The 20,835-nt window shown below is 36.2% G+C and overlaps 1 protein-coding gene across 1 annotated transcript in view; it reads right to left on the reverse strand.

Moving 5' to 3' along the window:
• RNGTT (RNA guanylyltransferase and 5'-phosphatase) overlaps window positions 1-20,835 on the reverse strand; it is a 319,549-nt gene that overhangs the window by 276,033 nt on the left and 22,681 nt on the right. The window contains exons 5-8 of the mRNA XM_034991369.1: window positions 19,964-20,039; window positions 18,412-18,652; window positions 7,561-7,670; window positions 6,198-6,299 (exon numbers count right to left, since the gene is read on the reverse strand). Of these exons, the coding sequence (XP_034847260.1) occupies window positions 6,198-6,299; window positions 7,561-7,670; window positions 18,412-18,652; window positions 19,964-20,039 (529 nt within the window). The remainder of the gene's footprint in view (window positions 1-6,197; window positions 6,300-7,560; window positions 7,671-18,411; window positions 18,653-19,963; window positions 20,040-20,835) is intronic.

Here is a 20,835-nt window from a genome sequence, read left to right on the forward strand (position 1 = left end):
AAAGGATGGCGAAGGGGCACCTGGGTGGCTCAGTTAAGCATCCGACTCGGTTTCAGTTCAGGTCATGATCTCATGGTCATGGGATTGAGCCCCATGACAGGGTCCATGCTCAGCGGGGAATGTGCTTGAGATTCTCTCTCTCCCTCTGCCCCTCCCCCTGCTCGAACATTCTCTCTCTCTCTCTAATAAATAAAAAAAAAAAAATCTTAAAAAAAAAAAGATGGCATATATTACTATCAACTATGCACCTTATTCAAGCAGTAAAGGATAAAGACAGATTTAAAACCAAGTCTTCCAACTTCTATTCCTGTGCTCTTTCTACTTCTCAGTACAGTTTTTCTAATACAACTTTCTTCCCTTCTCAATCCATTCAGTGAACCAAAAGATCAGGAATATATTTAGAGAAAAAGTATAAAAAATGAAAACTGCAATCTACAGAAGCTACATATCTCTCAAGAGCATAAAACACTGCCAATACTATTCATTCACTCATTCAAATCATTCACTAGCTACTAGTATAAGGTCTTGCTGATTACCACTGATATAAAGGTACAAAAGACAGACTTGTTCCCTGATATTGTGAAGCTTACAATATAGTAGGAGATACAGAAGCAAAATAATTAGAAGGTAAAAAGTAACTTCTGATCATGAAAAGTGCTATAACAGAAATAGTGTGCTGTAATAGAAGGAGACATCTCATTTCTTTTTTTTTTTTTTTAAGATTTTTATTTATTTATTTATTTGAGAGAGAGAGAATGAGAGAGAGCACATGAGAGGGGGGAAGGTCAGAGGGAGAAGCAGACTCCCTGCCGAGCAGGGAGCCCGATGCGGGACTCGATCCAGGGACTCCAGGATCATGACCTGAGCCGAAGGCAGTCGCTTAACCAACTGAGCCACCCAGGCGCCCGGAGACAACTCATTTCTAAAAGTATGGTTTTACTGAAATGTAAGACATACAATTATTAAATATTCTATTAAACAAAATTATTTCACCTGTTTCTGAGACTACAGTGGGTTAGTGTTTAATCAATTGACCTATATAACTAATACAAATTTCTCACTGTTCTATTTTTAAGAAATTCTGTATTTCTATCTATATAATTTGGCTTTACAATTAGTAAATAGTCCCTAAAACATAGTCCCTATGTTTTAGAATCTGCAAGAGATTCCTGTCAAAACTGGCACTGTTGCCCCCAGGCCTTGGCCAGGCTAATCAAAATTCCTAGGCAATACCTTTTATTGGTAACTCTATCCAGGTCTCATATTACACTCAATTTCAGAGATCCTTTGATCTAAATACTGTTGCTAGATACAATAAATAAAGAGCCAATAAACCATGGAATACGGATAATAAAAAGAGGTCCCGCACTCTATCACAACATGGCTTTAAATAAAATGGAGTGGGGCACCTGGCTGGCTCAGTTGGTAAGCATAAGACTTTTTTTTTTAAGACTTATTCATTTATTTGAGAGAGAGAGAGAGCATGAGTGGGAGGGGTAAATGGAGAGGGAGAGAGAATCTCAAGCACAGAGCCAGAGAGGGGCTTGATCTCAGGACACCGAGTTCACAACCTCAGCAGAAACCAAGAGTCAGACACTTAACCAACTGCGCCATGTAGGCGCCCTGAGCATAGGACTCTTAATCTCAAGGTCATGAGTTCAAGCTCCATGTTGGGTGTAAAGACTACCTAAAAAAATAAAAATAATAGGGGCGCCTGGGTGGCTCAGTTAAGTGTCTGCCTTCAACTCAGGTCATGATCCCAGGGTCCTGGGATCAAGCCCCATGTCAGGCTAATGGCTCAGGGGGGCATCTGCTTCTCCCTCTGTCCACACCCCCCCCCACCCACTCATGCTGTCACGCTAATAAATAAATATAATCTTTTAAAAATAAATAAATTAATTAAGGAGGGCATGTGACGTAATGAGCACTGGGTATTCATATACATATATATATATGAATCACAGACCTGTACCTCGAAACCAATAATACATTATATACTAATTAAAAATAATTTTAGGGGCGCCTGGGTGGCTCAGATGGTTAAGCGTCTGCCTTCGGCTCAGGTCATGATCCCAGGATCCTGGGATTGAGCCCCACATCAGGCTCCTGGCTCGGCAGGGAGCCTGCTTCTCCCTCTCCCTCTGTCTCTCCCCCTGCTCATGGTCTCTCTCTCTCTGTATCTCTGTGTCTCAAATGAATAAATAAAATCTTTAAAAAATAATAATAATTTCAAAAAATAAAAACAAATAAATAATAAGTAAATAAATAGAGTCTAGGGTTCATGGCTTTGAATCTGCTGTTCTAAGTCCAAGGGCTCCTAGACCATTCTACAGCTCCCTGAGGCTCTTTTCACCCTATAAATCACAGAAAGTCCCTCTCACATGCTATTGGCCTTAAATCCTACTTTACAAAAGATTTTGCACTGGTCCAGAAAATTATCTCACATAAATGTTTTTCCTCACAGAATAAAGTATCCTAAGACAGAGCAGGTATTCAAATAAATACTTAAAAGTTCTCCTTTTGTTTTGGTGGAGCACAGTTTCATGAGAAATAAGATATTTCCATTATCAACTGAAACATCTTAGCTCAAATTACTGTAGCTAATCATTTAGAGATCTGATAGTACTGAGAAGAAATGAGGAAAGGGGTATACAAATGCAAAGGGAAAATAAACAAAAGTAGGATGGTGGAATACAAATGACAAATTTTACAGACTTTGTTATTTTGCCCAAGGTTTGCCATGATCACAGCCTAGATACCATGGAGAACACAAGGTAGAAAAGTAAAAAATATCCAGAATACGAAACTCATTAGATCAAAACTATGCTTCACTCCCAAATCCTCAGGCCATTTATAGTATTAAGTCTGGAGATGGGTATCTTTGCTCCTCACCTTTTTCACTCCTCCACTCAGAGATAGGTAATAAACCTAAAACACTGTTACAATACTAAATATCTATTAATAAACCTTAACACATTGTTACACAGCTATTATATATCGAGGCGCCTGGGTGACTCAGTCGGTTAAGTGTTCGACTCTCAATCTCAGCTCAGGTCTTGAACTCAGGGTCATGAGTTCAAGCCCTGCACTGGACTCCACACTGGGCATGGAGCCTACTTTAAAAAAAAAAAAAAAATACACAAACACATATACACACACACACACATCAACAACTTAACTTCTGCTAATTCTTACTACCAATAAAATAGATTCTAAACTTACTCTAATCTAAAAAATTAAATATAATTTTAACATTCTGAAAATAAGCAACAATGTTAATTTTTATTTATCCTTCAAAAATATACATTCATAAGGAGAAGGGCATGGAAGGGACACATTATCCAAACTGTCTATATCCTTAACGGTATCCATCCTTACAGAGTCATCCTTGTACAATGAATACTCCTAGAAGCACACAAGGCAAACCTAACTTTATCATTTTATGTCTCTATACTACTTAAAATTTTATCAAGTATTAATATTAATTATTTAGATTAGTTCATTTTTAAATTCAAATATGAAAAATTAAACATATATAAAACATACTTGTTATTTACCTCTTTGCACTCACTATACAAAGGATTACTATAACTGCTTTTTTTTTTAAGTAGGTTCCACACTCAGTGTGGAGCCCAATGCAGTGCTTGAACTCATGACCCTGAGATCAAGACTGAGCTGAAATCAAGAGTCAGATGCTCAACTGACTGAGCCAATATACTGGAGCCGAGGCGCCCCAATATAACTGCTTTATAACCAAAAGAATAAAATCAACACCACAATGATGGTAATGGTTACTTCTAGGTGATAAAATCACTCTTTAATTTTATTTTCTTCTTTTCGTTTATGTTATTTTCTGAACTTTGTTTCATTAACCTGTGTTACCTATGAAATACCCCCCCAAAAAAAGCTAGATAATGCTAAGTTGAAAGGAAAGATGATTTCCGACAAAGACAAATGAAAGAAAATATTTTTATATATTCTCTATTAAAAAAACAAAATGTAATTACTAAAAAGCATATCATATTGAAACAGTATCATTATATTCACCTAATATTAAAATCAAGTTCTATCTGCCCCACTCCGTATCTTCATATGTATCTTTTAAGGTCACCACAAGCAAAATGCTGATGAAGATAACATAATACAAAAGGTATAATTGCCACTTTGACATTCAAAACCTCCTCATAAAAATTAAGTACAACCTATATCATCTTCAAAATAGCATTTAAAAAACTAAAATGTGAAAATAGCTTCTCAAAGAAATATCTGCATTCCAATTTTTATTGCAGCATTATTCACAATAGCCAAGATTTGAAAACAACCTAAAAGACCATCAACAGATGAATAAAGAAGTGCTATATAAATACAATGGAATATTACTCAACCATGAGAAAGAAGGAAATTCTGCCATTTACAACAACACAGATGGAACTTGAGGACTTTATGCTAAGTGAAATAAGTCAGTCAGAGGAAGACAAATACTCTATGATATCACTTACATATGGAATCTTAAAAAAAAAACCAAACTGACAGAAACAGAGACTAGAACAGTGGTCACCAGGGGCTAAGAAGGTAGAGGAAATGGGGAGAAATTGGTCAAAGGGTACAAACTTCCAGTTACAAAACAAGTAAGTTCCAGGGATCTAATGTACATCATAGTGATTATAGTAAATACCATACCATATATTGAAAGTTGCCAAGACAACAGATCTTAAATATTCTCACCACAAAAAAGAAATGGTCATTATGTGAAGTGACGGTGGTATTAGCTAACAGTAATCATCTTGCAATATGTAAGTGTATCAAATCAACACGTTGTATACCTTAAACTTCCATAATGTTATACGTCAATTATATCTCAATAAAGCTGGGGGAAAAAACTAACTATATAAATGCTATATTAATTATTCTGAAACATTTTCATTATTATGAAAAAAATTAATAGGAAAAAACTAGTATTAATATCTGTTAAAATAATTACTTCAACTATTAGAACATTTGCCGAATAAAAAAATACATATGGCAAGCTATGAAAATATGATTACAAAAGAGAAAGAAAAAGTTAAATGTTGAGGAAATATTAAATTTATACTAATAAATATTTAAAAGTGTAGGAAGAAGCGCCTGGGTGGCTCAGTCGTTAAGCATCTGCCTTTGGCTCAGGTCATGATCCCAGGGTCCTGGGATCGAGCCCCACATCAGGCTCCCTGCTCAGCAGGAAGCCTGCTTCTCCCTCTCCCACTACCCCCTGCTTGTGATCCTTCTCTCACTGTGTCTCTCTCTGTCAAATAAATAAATAAAATCTTTGGGGAAAAAAAAAAAAGTGTAGGAAAATGAAACCTGAAGCTAAGCTTTGTTGTAAGAATACAACACCCTTAAGAGTATATAAAATTACAGGGCGCCTGGGTGGCTCAGTCGGTTAAGCGGCTGCCTTCGGCTCAGGTCATGATCCTGGAGTCCCTGGATCGAGTCCCGCATCGGGCTCCCGGCTCAGCGGGAAGCCTGCTTCTCCCTCTCCCTCTGCCTGCCACTCTGCCTACTTGTGCTGTCTCTCTATCTCTCTGTCAAATAAATAAATAAAATCTTAAAAAAAAAGAGTATATAAAATTACAAAAAGTATTAGCAAAGATTAAGAGAAAAACTATTCAAAGGAACAAAATATCAGGGAGACCTGGTAATTTTTAGATTATAAACTAACAACACATCTGTTAGTTTCAGAAGTGCTCAACAACCACTAAACACAAGGTGGTGGGCAGTGGACATACCAAAAAGCACAATGTTATCAAGAGAAAACACTTTCAAACTTAAATTTGGTACAGACTTATATCAAACTAACAGAACTCTGGAGGGCACCCAGCTGGCTCAGTAGGTGGAGCATGCAACTCTTGATCTCAGGGTTGTGAGTTGGAGCCCCACATTGGCTGCAGAGATTACTGAAAAATAAAATCTTTAAAAAAAACCAAAACAAAAAGAAAAAAAAGAACTCTGAAACCAAAAATTTAGCAGAATGAGAGAAACTGAATTACATAACTAAGAATACTAGCAAAACAAAAGTTACATGATATTTCAAACATGATTATTTTGCTGTTCAAGTCAGAAATTCACAGTCCCAAGAGTACAAACCATGTCTAACAATGAAGAAGTATTCTTCAAGCATTAGAGTTATTTGTATAACTTTATTTAGAAGTCTAACTTACCGAGTACCATCTGCTTTCCAGCTTACTTTATATGGCTTCTGCTCCAAAAGTTTAATATTTTGCTTGTCCATGGAAACAGGCTGTGCTCCAGGGAATCCAGACCTTAAAGAAGAACATTTTATTACTATTATGGCTGGCATCCATACAAAGCAATACGTCTTAAACCAATCTCACATTAGTCACACATTTATCACAACATTCTCCCTATTATGAGATTAATGCCAACTGGAGTATCAGCATTCCCAAGAATGCTAACAAAACATTACCTATCATCTTCTAGACATTTCAGACTCAAGTTAACAAGTTTCTAATTGCCACTATATACCGTAACTATTGGAATTTTTAAATATTAATATTCATGATCTAATAGTAAAGTAGGTATGTTTACAAATCTTCTACTTCAGGAAGAAGTTTAAATCTTGCTTGCCTTAATTATCTTACATTATTCTGGACCCCATATTCCTCCATCACGACACTGCCAACTTGGCATAACTCTACAAGGTTGGCAAATTTCTGCCCAAAAGATGCCCAGAAGTGACAAAACAGGAGAAATATAGGTCAAGATTAAAGTACACTGGCAGGGGCTTAGCACAACTCTAAAATCAGTATTACTTCATCATCATTTTCATCTTTTAGTTAAAATTATTTCTGGCTAACTGATCTGTATGTACCAGTCAAAACGTTCTTTATATTAGAAACTTTTAACAAGTATCAGTCCTGTTTCATCATGTTCTAGCTGTACTACAGTTTTCTGCCACCGATGGCAATGATCAACAGAAATGACCACACACCAAGACCTAAGTGCAGAAGATAGAGCAGGGAACTCTCCTGAATCCCCTCCCATGAAATGTCTGATAAATATTTTCAAGTCACGGTAGGGGGCAAAACATAATTAAAGCTGATTCTCCTAGGTTTCAGAAAACTGGATTACAGAAAAACTGGAAAATGAGGTACAGTCAAGTCTTCAAGTCTCACCTCTTCTCCCTTAGCAAAATGATATGGGCAACCCAAATATTAATCAGCAGCAGAATCAAACACACAAAACAAGTACTAGATAGTGACAAAAATAACTTTCTATTCCGTTAGGAAGACATGTTTGAGTCATTTAACTTGGACTCAGCTGTCTAGTAGTCTAATTTTTGTTTTGTTTGTTTGTTTTTGTTTTTTTCTAGTAGTCTTAATTTTGACTCAATTGTTGGTCTTGAGAAAAATCTGATAAAAAAAACTCGTTTAGTATCTTTTTAAGCACTCTAGGTAAATATTCAAACTTCAAGGAGCAAAGAAGTTAAGTCAATGTTTGCATTAATGTTAAATGTTGCAGAGTACAAATAAGTTTTATTTAAAACTTGAAAATGTTTATTACCCTTCCCAGCCACAGAACTGATGACACTTCTGCTGTACCTCTCCTAACTTCGGTTGAGTTGTTACTTGAGTCACACCTTTAACAGTTACACCTTCCAGGAAAATAGCACCCTTAAGATAAAAGGAAAAGAAAAATATTTTGTTAGTGTTCAAAATCTATTTACAAAGACCAGACTGAGAGATAGATTTGCTTATTTTCACAAGTCTGCAAATATACAAAACAGAAATGGTCTGCTCCAGAAAGCTCTATAAACTCCCCCCTGGGACTGTACACTTGTTTTCCTTAATCCATCATATGCTTTTCAATGTATATATATATAGCCCAATGTCTATATCATATTGTCAAAGCACTCCATGGACACTACTTATTAATAACAGCAATAATAACTTACCTACCATTTACTTAGAGCTGGGCAGAGGATCTGACATTCTACAAACATTTTCTCTAATCCTTGTAACAGCTCCGAAAAGATTATATTTATTTTACAAATAAGTAATTGAGACCATATGCAGTTTATTCAGGAGGTAAAAACAGAATCTGAACCCAGGTCTACACTCTACCATTTACTAATGATTCTAACTGGGGACCGAGAGAGCTGTACCACTGATGAAGTATGGATTTTAAAGAGATAAACCCACACAATATATACCTTTGTAAACTAGAATAAGAGTGTAACAGTAGAGGGGCGCCTGGGTGGCTCGGTCGTTAAGCATCTGCCTTCAACTCAGGTCATGATCCCAGGGTCCTGGGATCAAGCCCCACGTCGGGCTCCCTGCTCTACGGGAGGCCTGCTTCTCCCTCTCCCACTCCCCCTGCTTGTGTTCCCTCTCTCACTGTGTCTCTCTGTCAGATAAATAAATAAAATCTTAAAAAAAAAAAAGTATAACAGTAGACAAAATGGCTTAACTACAGTCATTGGATGTAACGAACACTATTACTCATCACTGAATTTTTAATCTAAATTTTTTAACTCAGAACTACATAAAGTGTTTTATTGTGTTTCATAGCAAGCATATTTTTAAAATGTCACAGAAAAGTGAAGCAGATGGAGAATTTATATACCAAATAAATAAAGAACACTCCTGGAAATTTTAAAGACTAAAAATACAGTCTAGATTCATGCTACAATTACTTTCAGACCCATAAAAGGGCTGGCATCAGTCTCAAGAAAAATCCATAAAACAACTCTAGCTGTTAATGTAATTAAGGAATAAAAAATATGGTCTACAAGCTGCAATGATCAACCTTCTGGCAAAGATTTGGCAACTTGAGCCACTCGGGAAGGAAAAAAAAGAACACAGTATTTGGTCCACATACGTCCCTGTCAAATCTAGAAGAGTCCTGAGTCAATCCAGCAGACACTAGTTCTACTTTTTGCCCCTAATTCTGAATCACTTTTTACAGTTATATGTCATCAACTCTGTTTTCCTTAAATAAGCATACTTTAAAGACTTCATGAGCCAAAGGATTAAGGAGTACCATTCCTTTCGCATTACACCATCACCTCTTTTTACCAACCACCGAAATTTCTGCTTTAGAACCATCCAACCATTAAATATAATAACTAGCGGGCGCCTGGGTGGCTCAGTTGGTTAAGTGACTGCCTTCGGCTCAGGTCATGATCCTGGAGTCCCTGGATCGAGTCCTGCATCGGGCTCCCTGCTCGGCAGGGAGTCTGCTTCTCCCTCTGACCCTCCCCCCTCTCATATGCTCTCTCTCATTCTCTCTCAAATAAATAAATAAAATCTTTTAAAAATAAATAAATAAATAAATAATAAAAAATAAATATAATAACTAAAGAAAGAGAAAAAGAACCAGGTTCACAAGATATTTTTAGTATATTTAGTAACTGAGATACTCAGATAACTGCAATATCCTTATAAAGTTATATCCTATGTATACTAATTAAAAAGAGAAAGCATTCAGAGAGTTCAATATTCAGCATCTTTATTCTGAAGGTACTAATAGCATAGGATTTTTTTTTTTTTTAAGCTTTACAGAAAGAAGCTTCACTCATGAGCATGTGTTTCCTGAGGGAAGTTAAGAAATCAATGATAATTTTTGAAAAGCAAGGGCAACTAGCATAATTATTCCTAAAAACATAAACACTACTTCTTTTTTTAACAAGTAATGAAAAGGACTAAAACATTGGAATATGATCAACATTCAACCAAGCGCTTTCCCACAATATTACTATAGAAATATTTTAATAATTCTATGCAGCTGAACAAATTAAATATTTTTTAATTTAACAGAATAAATATTGAGCCTCAGTACATATTTAACAATTATTAAGTGTGTTGATAAAAGATAACTCCAACTATCTAGCAAATGCCTCTCATCCATTTATATTTCTTCTTCCTTAATCTTTCCTCCAAAGCATCCATTTCTTTTTTACTTTATCTTCCCCTACTTTCTTCTGCAATAATTATTATTAAGTAAAAAATGGTAGAAATAAGCCCATTAAAAACAGTAAGCATGATGTACTTTATACACAAATACTACTTAGTAACTTTTTTTAAAGATTTTATTTATTTATCTCAGAGAGAGCACAAGCAGGGGGAGTGGCAGTCGGAGGGAGAAGCAGGTTCCCCACTGAGCAAGGAGCCCAAGGCGGGACTCGATCCCAGGACTCTGGGATCATGAACCTGAGCCAAAGGTAGACACTTAACCGACTGAGCCACCCAGGTGTCCCATCTATTTAGTAATTTTTCAACTTAATTTGCTGTTCACTGTCATTACAAGTTTCTTCTGACAAAAATATTTTATATTATTCAAAATTATATAGTAATTTCAAAAAGTATCACTAAATCTAAACAGCAATGTCTTAAGTCTGGAACTATTTTCAAATATACTATAATTGAGATTCAAAGTCACTGACATTTACTTCCACTTTTAACAAACTATCATTTCAGTTTGTGGGAATAAAGAAATATCAAAAGTGAAAAGAAGATAACGTACACTTAAGATGAAAGAAGTGTATTTCGCTAACAGAGTCTGCCAGGCTTAAAATAGAAATTCACATGGCTACCACAAAAAGGACAAAAGGAATCAGTGATCAGTTAGAGGGAAACTGAGAAAACTGTTACAGAAGATGGGAGCAAATTATATGTAAAAGGTGTATGTGTAAAGAGAATGAGTGAGCAAGTATGTATGCTATGTGTAACAAGGATATTTTAGTAATGAAGAAAATGCATTAACAGTTTTATTCAAAGAGATGATCCCAGACATTGATTCAAAGGAGGAAGCAACATAACTGTAAGTCATACTCCTCCAAATCAATAATAGCATGTGCTCAAAAGATGAACAAAGGTGTCAGGAATGTGAGGGCCAAGTATAGGACATGTGCAACTTTTAAAAACCCAAATGGAACTATCAGAATTCACTACAAGGAGTCCATCACTTCAAATCATAGTCACATCAATATGAGTCAGGGAAGGGGAACTCTAACAAAAATAAAGTCTCAAACCAAAGTAAGTTCAGTGTGGTGAGATGGAGCTACAAAAATTAGTCACTCTTGGACTGCCTCTGTTAACTATCTTCAACTCAGATGGAAATAACAGGAAAATGAAAGTTTTCCAACCATTAATTTGCCAATTACTTATATCCATACTTCTCATGCCTGTCAACCATACTGTTGACATCACCCAAAATCAAGTCTCCAGTCATCTTTCCTCTCTGATGGTCCTATCCTCACTGCTTTAGAGCCCCTTCTCTTTGGTTCATCTTATCACCAATCACCTTCCCAAAGAGTTTCAATATAAACCCTGGAATCTTTTTCATAAATAACCTTCCCTATTACCTCAACCTTTTTCATGAATACCCACTAAGAGCTAACTCTTCACCAAGGAGACCACTTCTCTTGTAAGTAAAAGCTACTCATTCTCCCACTGCCCAAGTTCCATGGCGGGTAATGTAAACCATTCTCCTATATCTTCACTTGTTCTCGTGGCCTCTTTCAAAAGTTCCTCTTCCATTTCCATTTAGACTAACTCCATTCAGCTGTATCACTCAACTGTGGTAGAGGAGACATCCACTGTGGTTGGTGGCACAACAGCTCTCATTAAGAGCCGCCCTCTCATCCACAAAGATGGGACCCTAACAACCATGTTATATGACATTACAAGATAACATCCCACTCAGCCAAAGTTGATGGGAGCATAAGCAAACCACTAACTCAGTCTGAACCGACCAGATTCTCTCTTCTGGTAACTTGGAATTAGGATTCAGAGAGTCTCTGCATGTGGCTAAAATTAAAACATGTAAGCTCAGAAGATACAGGATAGTTATAAGCTCCCAAGTAAACAAGGAATAACAAAGAGCCAGTCTTGAAAGACAAAGCTAGTGAGATCTATGACACAAAAGGAGAGAAATAGAAATAGGAGAGAAAAGCAAAGATGAGAAAATAAGAACAAAGAGCAGAAACTAGGTTCTAAATAGCTTTCCAGGTCCAGGCTCCAGTCCCTTCCTCAGATCTGGCTATATTCCTGGGTTTGAGTCCTACTCATGCGCTCACAGTAACTTCCTATTATTTAAGCTAGTGTGAGTTAATTTCCGTTACTTGCAACCAGAGTCTAAAGTAGTAAAACACTCTATTCTTCACGTACTGACCTCTGGTCATTTCCCCACATTCATCAAAAACAGTATTTCCCACTGTGCTAACTTCTATCATTACACTGGTAACATCAACATCCATGAGGTAATCTGACACATCAAATGACTTAGGCTTCACAGTTCAGTAATCTGATTTTCAATGACTATCACCTTTGCTTAACTTGAACAACCTGCCCCATGGCCATACCATCATCATTCCATGCTGCTCCACCTTTTGATTCATCAGTTCAACTCACACTGATTGAGTACCTACAACGTTCTAAAGCCAATATGCCATTCTTTTACCCTAACCCTGCTCCCTGCTCAATTTTACCCCAAGACTAACAATTCCTTCACCCCTCTCTTTTCATAGGCTAACAGCCCCCATCCTGACCTTACTTCCTATTCAGCCTAAACTCTATGGTTGATTACTTCAATTATTCTTTGCCTGATATCCTCAGTACTCCTCAATCTTTTGTCCTTCAATCACAGCCATACTAAGTATACCCAACCTTGTATCAACCTACCATTAGTCTCCTCTACTCCCACACATATGCAGCTGAAATTCACTGATAAAGGTGATTCACCATGCCTAGACTATTTGTACAAACAATACAGCTTATGTTGAATAAATGTGTTCCTTCTGGGATTCTGGAAATTTTGGTACACACTATGCAGAGTGTGACCAGCCTTCAGTAAAAACTTGGGCACTAAGACTCTAAAGAGCTTCTCTAGGCAGGAACATCACACATGTTGCTGCATCTTCATTGCTACTGAGAGAATGTGCTCTGTACGACCCCTCATGAGAAGAAGAGAGCATAAGGAAGCCTACATACAGAATGCACCAGACTATCCACTAGTCTTTTTCCCTTATGATCCAGCTGTATCACCTTAGTACGTCGCTATAATAAATCTTGGCTGTGAGTACAACTATATGCTGAGTCCTAGTGAATCTCCAAAAGTGGGAGTGGTAGTGAGGGCCCCCAATTCTGTCCCTATTTTCTCACCTCCCATTAGCTTCTTAAAATCACTAATCTGACCTGGCCCTACTGCATTACAGAAAGTAATCCTTGTATGTGTCCCCTCTGTGACATTTCATACTGTTAAGTCATTCAAATATATCACTACCTAGCTCTATAAACTATTTTTCAAATTTCTTTTGTCCTTTTGTGCTGCATCAGGAAGAATTTCCTAGCTAAATCTTCCAGCTTGATAATTTTGTCCACGGCTAACTTCATTCTGTTAGCCAATGCACCTAACTGAGTTCTTGGACTTCTTTATTATCATTTCCAAGATCTCTAATTGGTTATTTTTCATAATAGTCTGTCATTATTGTATGGCTTGATATCTTCTCTCATATGCAAAGAAATATTGTTTGCTTTATATAAACTGTTTCCTCTGGTATTACCTAAAAAGAATGAAGTAGTTAAAAATGTACTAAGAAAAGATACCCAAGTTAAAAAATTTTTAAAAAGCTGCAGAAAAATACATTTACATTAAAAAGGGGTGGAGTGAGTACGGTCAAAATTGAATATATGTATGTAAATGCATAGAAAAATAAGTATCTAGAAGAATTGCCAAAAAGTAGAGAGCAGTTGGAGTGGGAGTGAAAAGACCTTCACTTTTTATGATATATACTTCTAGATGTTTGTATTTTTATTTTATAAAGGAAACGATCTTTATGTCATTGTGTACACTTTTTTTTGAAGATTTTATTTATTTATTTGACAGAGAGAGACAGCGAGAGAGAGAACACAAGCAGGGGGAGTGGGAGAGGGAGAAGCAGGCTTCCCGCTGAGCAGGGAGCCCGATGTGGGGCTCGATCCCAGGACCCTGGGATCATGACCTGAGCCGAAGGCAGACGCTTAACAACTGAGCTACCCAGGAGCCCCATTTGTGTACACTTTTAAATTAGATAGGTAAATGAGAAGAAATTCTTCTAAGATGACAAAATGCCAGTAGTAAAACAAAAGTTGAAGAATTATAAGTTGTTTCTTGTGTTTTCAAATTTTCTTTAATGTAAGTATACTACTTTTATTTATAAGTAAAAAATATATTTAACAATTTTAGAATTTACGAGTTATTATTTGAAAAGAGGAAAAAAATACCTAACCACTTTGAAATCAAACCTACCTTCTTTCTCCAAAACAGAAGGAAAGATTTCTGCTTTTGGCAATGGCAGGCTAGCTTATTGAGATCAATTCTGCAGCCATGAGAAAAAGTTAGACAAAATGTTAAACGCACCTGTTTGACGACACTGGAGAAGTAGAAAGGCAGTAAAGGCTTAAAGGGCCAAGAACTCAGAAAGAAAGGAACCCAGAGAAGTGAGCTACATATCTGGTATAGATTTTCCTCTACATGCACTGTTTCCAAAATGGTAGGTAAGAGGCTAAAAGGCTGAACACAGCTTTCTGCACTATCACAGGAATGGGGAAACAAAAACTGGAGTTTCAGTCCACTAAGGAGGAAGAGTCCTGTTTATTTCTCCAGGCTTTCAGTTAGGATCCCCAAAGGGCTACACTCTAGGAATTAAGTTGAACCAAAAAGAAACCAGCCCCCCAAAACTGAAGACTAGTTTCTAAACAATTCAATCCTTGACTGAGTTAAGATGTCCTACTCTTAACCCTGCGTAGGAACAAAAGTAAATGTTCTCTGAAGGAAGAAAACATGATGCAGAGTCTCAAATTATTTCCACAATTTTTCATATATAATGTCTAAAAAGCAGAAATATGCAGGTGTGCCAAAAATAAACAACTGACTAGAAATCAAAAGAACATGAGAAGAAAAACTAAAGATCCAGAAGAGATCCACATCAATTAGTTATCTGACACAGGCTTTAAAATAACTGGGATTCATAAATTCAAAAACCTAAATGACAAGATGAAGAATTCCAACAAAGAACTAAAAACTTTTTTAAAACTCAAATGAAAATTCCAAAAGTGAAATAACTGAAATTACATACCACGGATAAAGTTAACAGCAGCTCAGACAAAGCTGAAGTAGGATTAGTAAACTGGAAGACAGGTCAGAAGAAAATATCCACATTGAAAAATGAAAAAACAAAAAGGGCAGAAAATACAGAAAAGAAAATAAGAGACATTGGGGGGGTCTATTAGGTGAATCTCAGAAGAGAAAAAGAATGGATGTGAACCAGTATTTGAAGAGATAATGGCTGAGAATTTTCTATAACTAACAACAAATCCAACCATAGATTCAAGAATCACTATAAATAGAAAGCAGAATAAACACAAAGAAAACTCCAAGTAGAAACATCATAGTAAAATTGTTGAAAATCAAAAACAAAAAGAAATTAGCTTCAGAGAAGCAACTTCTTAATAGAAATGGATTACAGAATGGTATCTTCAACCCAAAATTCTATACCCAGAACATTCTTCAAAATGATGGCACGAAAAAGTGCCAACCCAAAACTCTATACCCAGAACATTCTTCAAAATGATGGCACGAAAAAGACATTTTTACACAAATACTGAGAGGATGTGTTGCAGCAGACCCACAATAAAGAAAATACTAAAGAGAACTCTTCAGTTAGAAGAAAAACTATCCAAATGGAACCATAAAAATACAAGAAAGAAAGAAGAGCACCAAAAAGGATAAATATATGGGTTTCTCTAATGAATATTTGCTGTATAAAATGATGGTGGTGATGATGAATGATGATGATATCACCTTATGGGGTATAAAATACTTGTAGAATTAAAATACATAATAACAAAAAGGTAGGAAGAGGTAAATGCAACCAAAGGTTCTAAGATTCCTACACTGTTTAAAGTGGCAAAAGTACTAATATATACCAGATTTTAACAAGTCAAAGATACATACTAAAATCTTGAATAACCACTAAAAGAATAGTAAAAGAATGTATAACTAACAAGCAATGGCTTGGGGTGATATAAAAACAATTAAGCATAAAGAAGGCAAGAAAGGAAGATAAAAAGGAACATACCAGGGGTGGGGGAGTAAGACCATAAGTTTTAAATCTAATTATATCAGTAAAATAAATGCACATGGACCAAATAATCCAACAAGGCAAAAACTATTCACTGGATAAACAAAACCCAACAATGCAATGCCTATAATAGACATACCTTAAATAAAGGATAAATAAAGTCTGAAAGCAAAAGGATAGAAAAAAGATAATCCATACTAACACTATCCAAAAGAATGCTTGGGCAATTAATCAGACTAACATCAGATATTTTTAATGCTAAAACTGAAGACACGGTTAAGATATAATAATCCTTTACACATATTTGTATAAACTAAATAATATCACCTCAAAATACGTAAATCAAAACTTGACAGAACTAGAAGGAGAAGTAGATAAATCCCCAATCATAGTGGGGAATTTTTTGGGGGGGAGAGGGAAAGAGAGCATCCCAAGCAGGCCCACGCCCAGCACAGAGCACAACAAGGGGCTCTATCTCACAACCCTGAGATCATGACCTGAGCCAAAATCAAGAGTTGAACATTTAACCGAATGAGTCACCCAGATGCCACCATAGTAGGAAATTTTTAAAACACTCCTCTTAGTAACTGACGAAACAAAATAGGAGAAACTAGATTGGGAATTTTATTTTAAACGTCCTTTATTTTCCCTAAAGAAACATGCTCATCTTGGCTATGTTTCTCTTAATGCTGCTGAAGCTCATCTGCAACTATACAGATTTAATGGCACTTGATATTATAAAATAAATGTCATTTTTAAGACCCCTTCTGCTGGGGGCAGGGGGACTCTGCAAACTTTTACCACATTTTGCAAAATAGTAACTCTTTGCTTTAAACTCTTTTACACATTCAAATACTATATTGTAATGCAAAAACACATTTGCACATGCTCTGGGTTAATGTTATTCTTAAAAAATACAGTTGAATTTCCTTACAAAAATGATACTATAAGAAAGTAGTCATCTATGCTATGTTATGTTATGCTATTAGCCTTTCCTTAGAATGTGATTCTTATTTTTCTAGGTATGTGATTCAGTAATCAATGAATTAGACTAAGAGAGTAAGTTATTTTTTAAATTATTTCTATGTTTCAAAGCAATTAACACTTTTCAGTGGCCTCAAGTCTTGAAGTTTGAAATGTGTAAACACATATTAAAATAATGTTTTTCAAGGGACTTTTTTTTAAAAAACCCAAATGACTGTATCACTTGATTTACACAAAAACAAGGCATTTTCTTCCTTGCCTGTGAATCACTGCCTACTAATAAAAGTAGTCTTTACTGCTCAACTATGATATCCTACATTCCTTAATAATTAACTTCATTAACATTTAATTATCTCCACACTTTCCCTAACTTTTCCCTTTGGCCTATACCATATATTTGTGCATGTACAAGTACCATCAGTACTTTTCTTCCCAGCATCTCTCCTGTCCTCCCAAGAAGAGAATTCCTAATGGTTTTTGTTAGGCCTTTTAATGGGAGTTGTCCATAGAAGTAAGAAGATTAATGGGAATTGTCCATAGAAGAGTCTTCTCAGTTCAAACTTTACAGAAAATATGAAAATACCAACCATGGGAAGGAGCAGAATTTATATGTAGTGTTATTTTAACTATGTGACAATTTTCTAAAGCATCAGTACAAAATTTCACTATGTAGTTGGAATCTCCCAATACTTTGCAAAGAGTTCTTTGGTTTACCTAAGAATCAAAAACAAAATGAGCTTTTTTTTTTTAAAGATTTTATTTATTTATTTGACAGACAGAAAGCGAGAGAGGGAACACAAGCAGGGGGAGTGGGAGAGGGAGAAGCAGGCTTCCCACAGGGTCCTGGGATCATAACCCGAGCCAAAGGCAGACACTTAATGACTGAGCCACCCAGGCACCCCAAAAAACAAAATGAGCTTATTAACAAGCTTTTCCCATAGAAAAAGGCAGACTCGTGGCTACCAAGAATCTTTAAAAACAGCCAGAATGAAATAACTTTAAAATCTAGCTAAACAAACACATAAATCTCAATAAGCTTGCAGGAGAGGGACTCCTGGGTGGCTCAGTTAAGCGTCTGCCTTCAGCTCAGGTCATGATCCCAGGGTCCTGGGATCAAGTCCCGCATCAGGCTCCTTGCTCAGTGAGGAGCCTGCTTCTCCCTCTCCCTCTGCTGCTTCCCCTGCTTGTGCTCTCTCTCTCTCTCTCTCTGACAAATAAATAAATAAAATCTTTTAAAAAAATAAAAAATAAAAAAAAATAAGTTTGCAGGAGAAGAAAGTAAAGACTAGAATATTTTTGAACATTACCAGTTTTAACCGTTCTTTTCTCCTCTTGCCGAAGGAGGCACTTGAGCCAGGTTCTGATTCCTTTCTTCCATCCTCATCCTCATCTTCATCTTCATCATCCTCAAAACACCAATCTGGCAATAGAGGTGGGGGTGGTGCTTCCTCTATATCACCATAGCGACGAAAAAGTTCTTTCAAATAATCACCCTTATAAATTCCTGGTGGTCTGGCTTGAGCAAAAGTAGCAACTGCTGCTTCAATACTATGGAAAACAAACACCAGGGAATTTCCTCACTGCTCTTCATTTATGCAGATTTATCAAAACTCACTCATTCTATTTCAGGCACCAAATGAAGTATAATATAGGCTTATAAAATGGACAAATCATATTCCCCATGCCTAAGGCATTCAATCTATTAAAGGACAAATTCCTTCTGCAACAGCTTTAATATAAGGTACATTGATAATCCCTAAACCCTAGAGGTAAGCTGCAATGACTGTACAAAGGGGCCTGGGTAAAGTCAGTGAAAAGTTTAAATAAAGCCTTGAAGGTTGAGATCTGACTCTAGGGGAAATCAAAGAAATGTAAATGGCAATATGAATAAAAGTAAAAGCATGCTCGCTTTTACGAACTTTCAACAGACCCGGTAATAAGAGCAAAGGTCATCAGAGAGAGGCTAAAGCACAGGCTGACACAGGAGTCTGGGGTTACTGTCAAAAGCACCTCAAAGGCCAGAAAGGCAGAGCTAGAAGAGCATGCAGGACAGAACCAGAGGATGTGTGAACAGGAAAATACAGAATCATATGTGTACTTCAGCTGATTATATTCACAGAAGGACCTACTGTGTGAAAGGCTTTATAAACAAAAATAATGACCTTCAATCAGTAAACAAGAAAATTCAGGTAATAATATCCCATTCACTCAGGAATTTGAAGCGACAAAGGTTCTAATCTCTCAGGATCTAAAAAGGCACTTCAATAAAGACATGATTGCTTGAATGGTTCACAGAGTAAGTGTCCCAAAAATACCTCCTCCATATACCATTACAAGTTTTTCCTACTATTCAACAGCTATAAGAAAAAAAAAGTATCATTAAAAATGAAAAGAACAAGGAGCATCTGGCTGGTTTAGTCAGTACAGCATGCAACTCGACCTCAGGGTCGTAAGTTTGAGCCCCACGTTGGGCATGAGCCAGCTTACTTAGAAAAAGAAAAGAAAAGAAAAAAGAACAACAACAACAGTAACTTCCAAAGGTGAATACAACAACAACAACAAAAATATTGAGTAAACTAGTCTCTGATAATTCTGGAATATGTGAAAAAAAATCTGGAAAAGAAAATACGTAGTATATGAAAATCTATAAACATTCAACTAAAGTGCTACTTAGTACAAAACACCAGGTAATAAATGATATTCTAAGATTAATCAAGTCTAAAATGAAAACCACTTTAAATATTACTAATCAGGACTTCACCAAAAATTTGGCAATATAAAATGCTAAAACTAAAAAAAAAATCAATAAAATTCATTATCAATTACTAATCTTCTTCCATTATAACAAGAAACAAATACCTCCAATCCATTTTCTCCACCAAAAAGGCACATATGAGGAAACCAGTGCGATTGAAACCATGGGTACAATGAACACCTAGAAAATAAAGCAGCTTTGGTTTAAAATTAATACATTACTTCAGAAGCCACATTTTACTTTAAAATTCCAACCTACAATCAAAACATTTTAATGATTTTATAAAATAACTACATTTTTAAAAACTTGGCCCCCTCTTGTAACTATTAGTAACTTGTCAGTTTAAGTTCTTAGAATCTAATTTATCTCACTAGCAAGAAGTTTAGTATATACTGGTTACAAATCACCTCTAAGGTCTAAAGATTTCTCTTAAAACTAAAGGATTCCAAGCACTTTAGGGGTGCCTGGGTGGCTCAGTCAGTTAAGCGTCTGCCTTCAGCTCAGATCACAATCCTAGGGTCCTGGGATTGAGCCCCACATTGGACTCCCTGCTCAGTGGGGAGTCTGCTTCTCCCTTTCCCTCTGTGCACACTCTCTCGCGCTCTCTCTCTCTCAAATAAATAAAAAAATCTTAAAAAAAAAAAAAAGGAATCCAAGCACTTTAAATAAGAAGGTATGTTTATCGAACACACAACTCTAAAAGATGGACACACACACACACAACACATGACTGGATCTAGAATATAACTGATGGATATACAGTACAATAAAAATAAAACTACTTCGAAGTTCTCTTAGAAACCAACTGACAATATCTTTACATTAACTTATAACATTTAAAATAAACTTTCAGGGGACACCTGGATGGCACAGTCGGTTAAGCATCGGACTCTTGGTTTTGGCTCAGGTCACGATCTCATGGTCCTGAGATCAAACTCCACATCCAGCTCTGTGCTATGTGTGGAGGCTGCCTAAG

The sequence above is a fragment of the Mirounga leonina genome, unplaced genomic scaffold (genome assembly GCF_011800145.1).
Source record: "Mirounga leonina isolate KUSES-001 unplaced genomic scaffold, KU_Mleo_1.0 Mir_53, whole genome shotgun sequence".
Taxonomy (NCBI): domain Eukaryota; kingdom Metazoa; phylum Chordata; class Mammalia; order Carnivora; family Phocidae; genus Mirounga; species Mirounga leonina.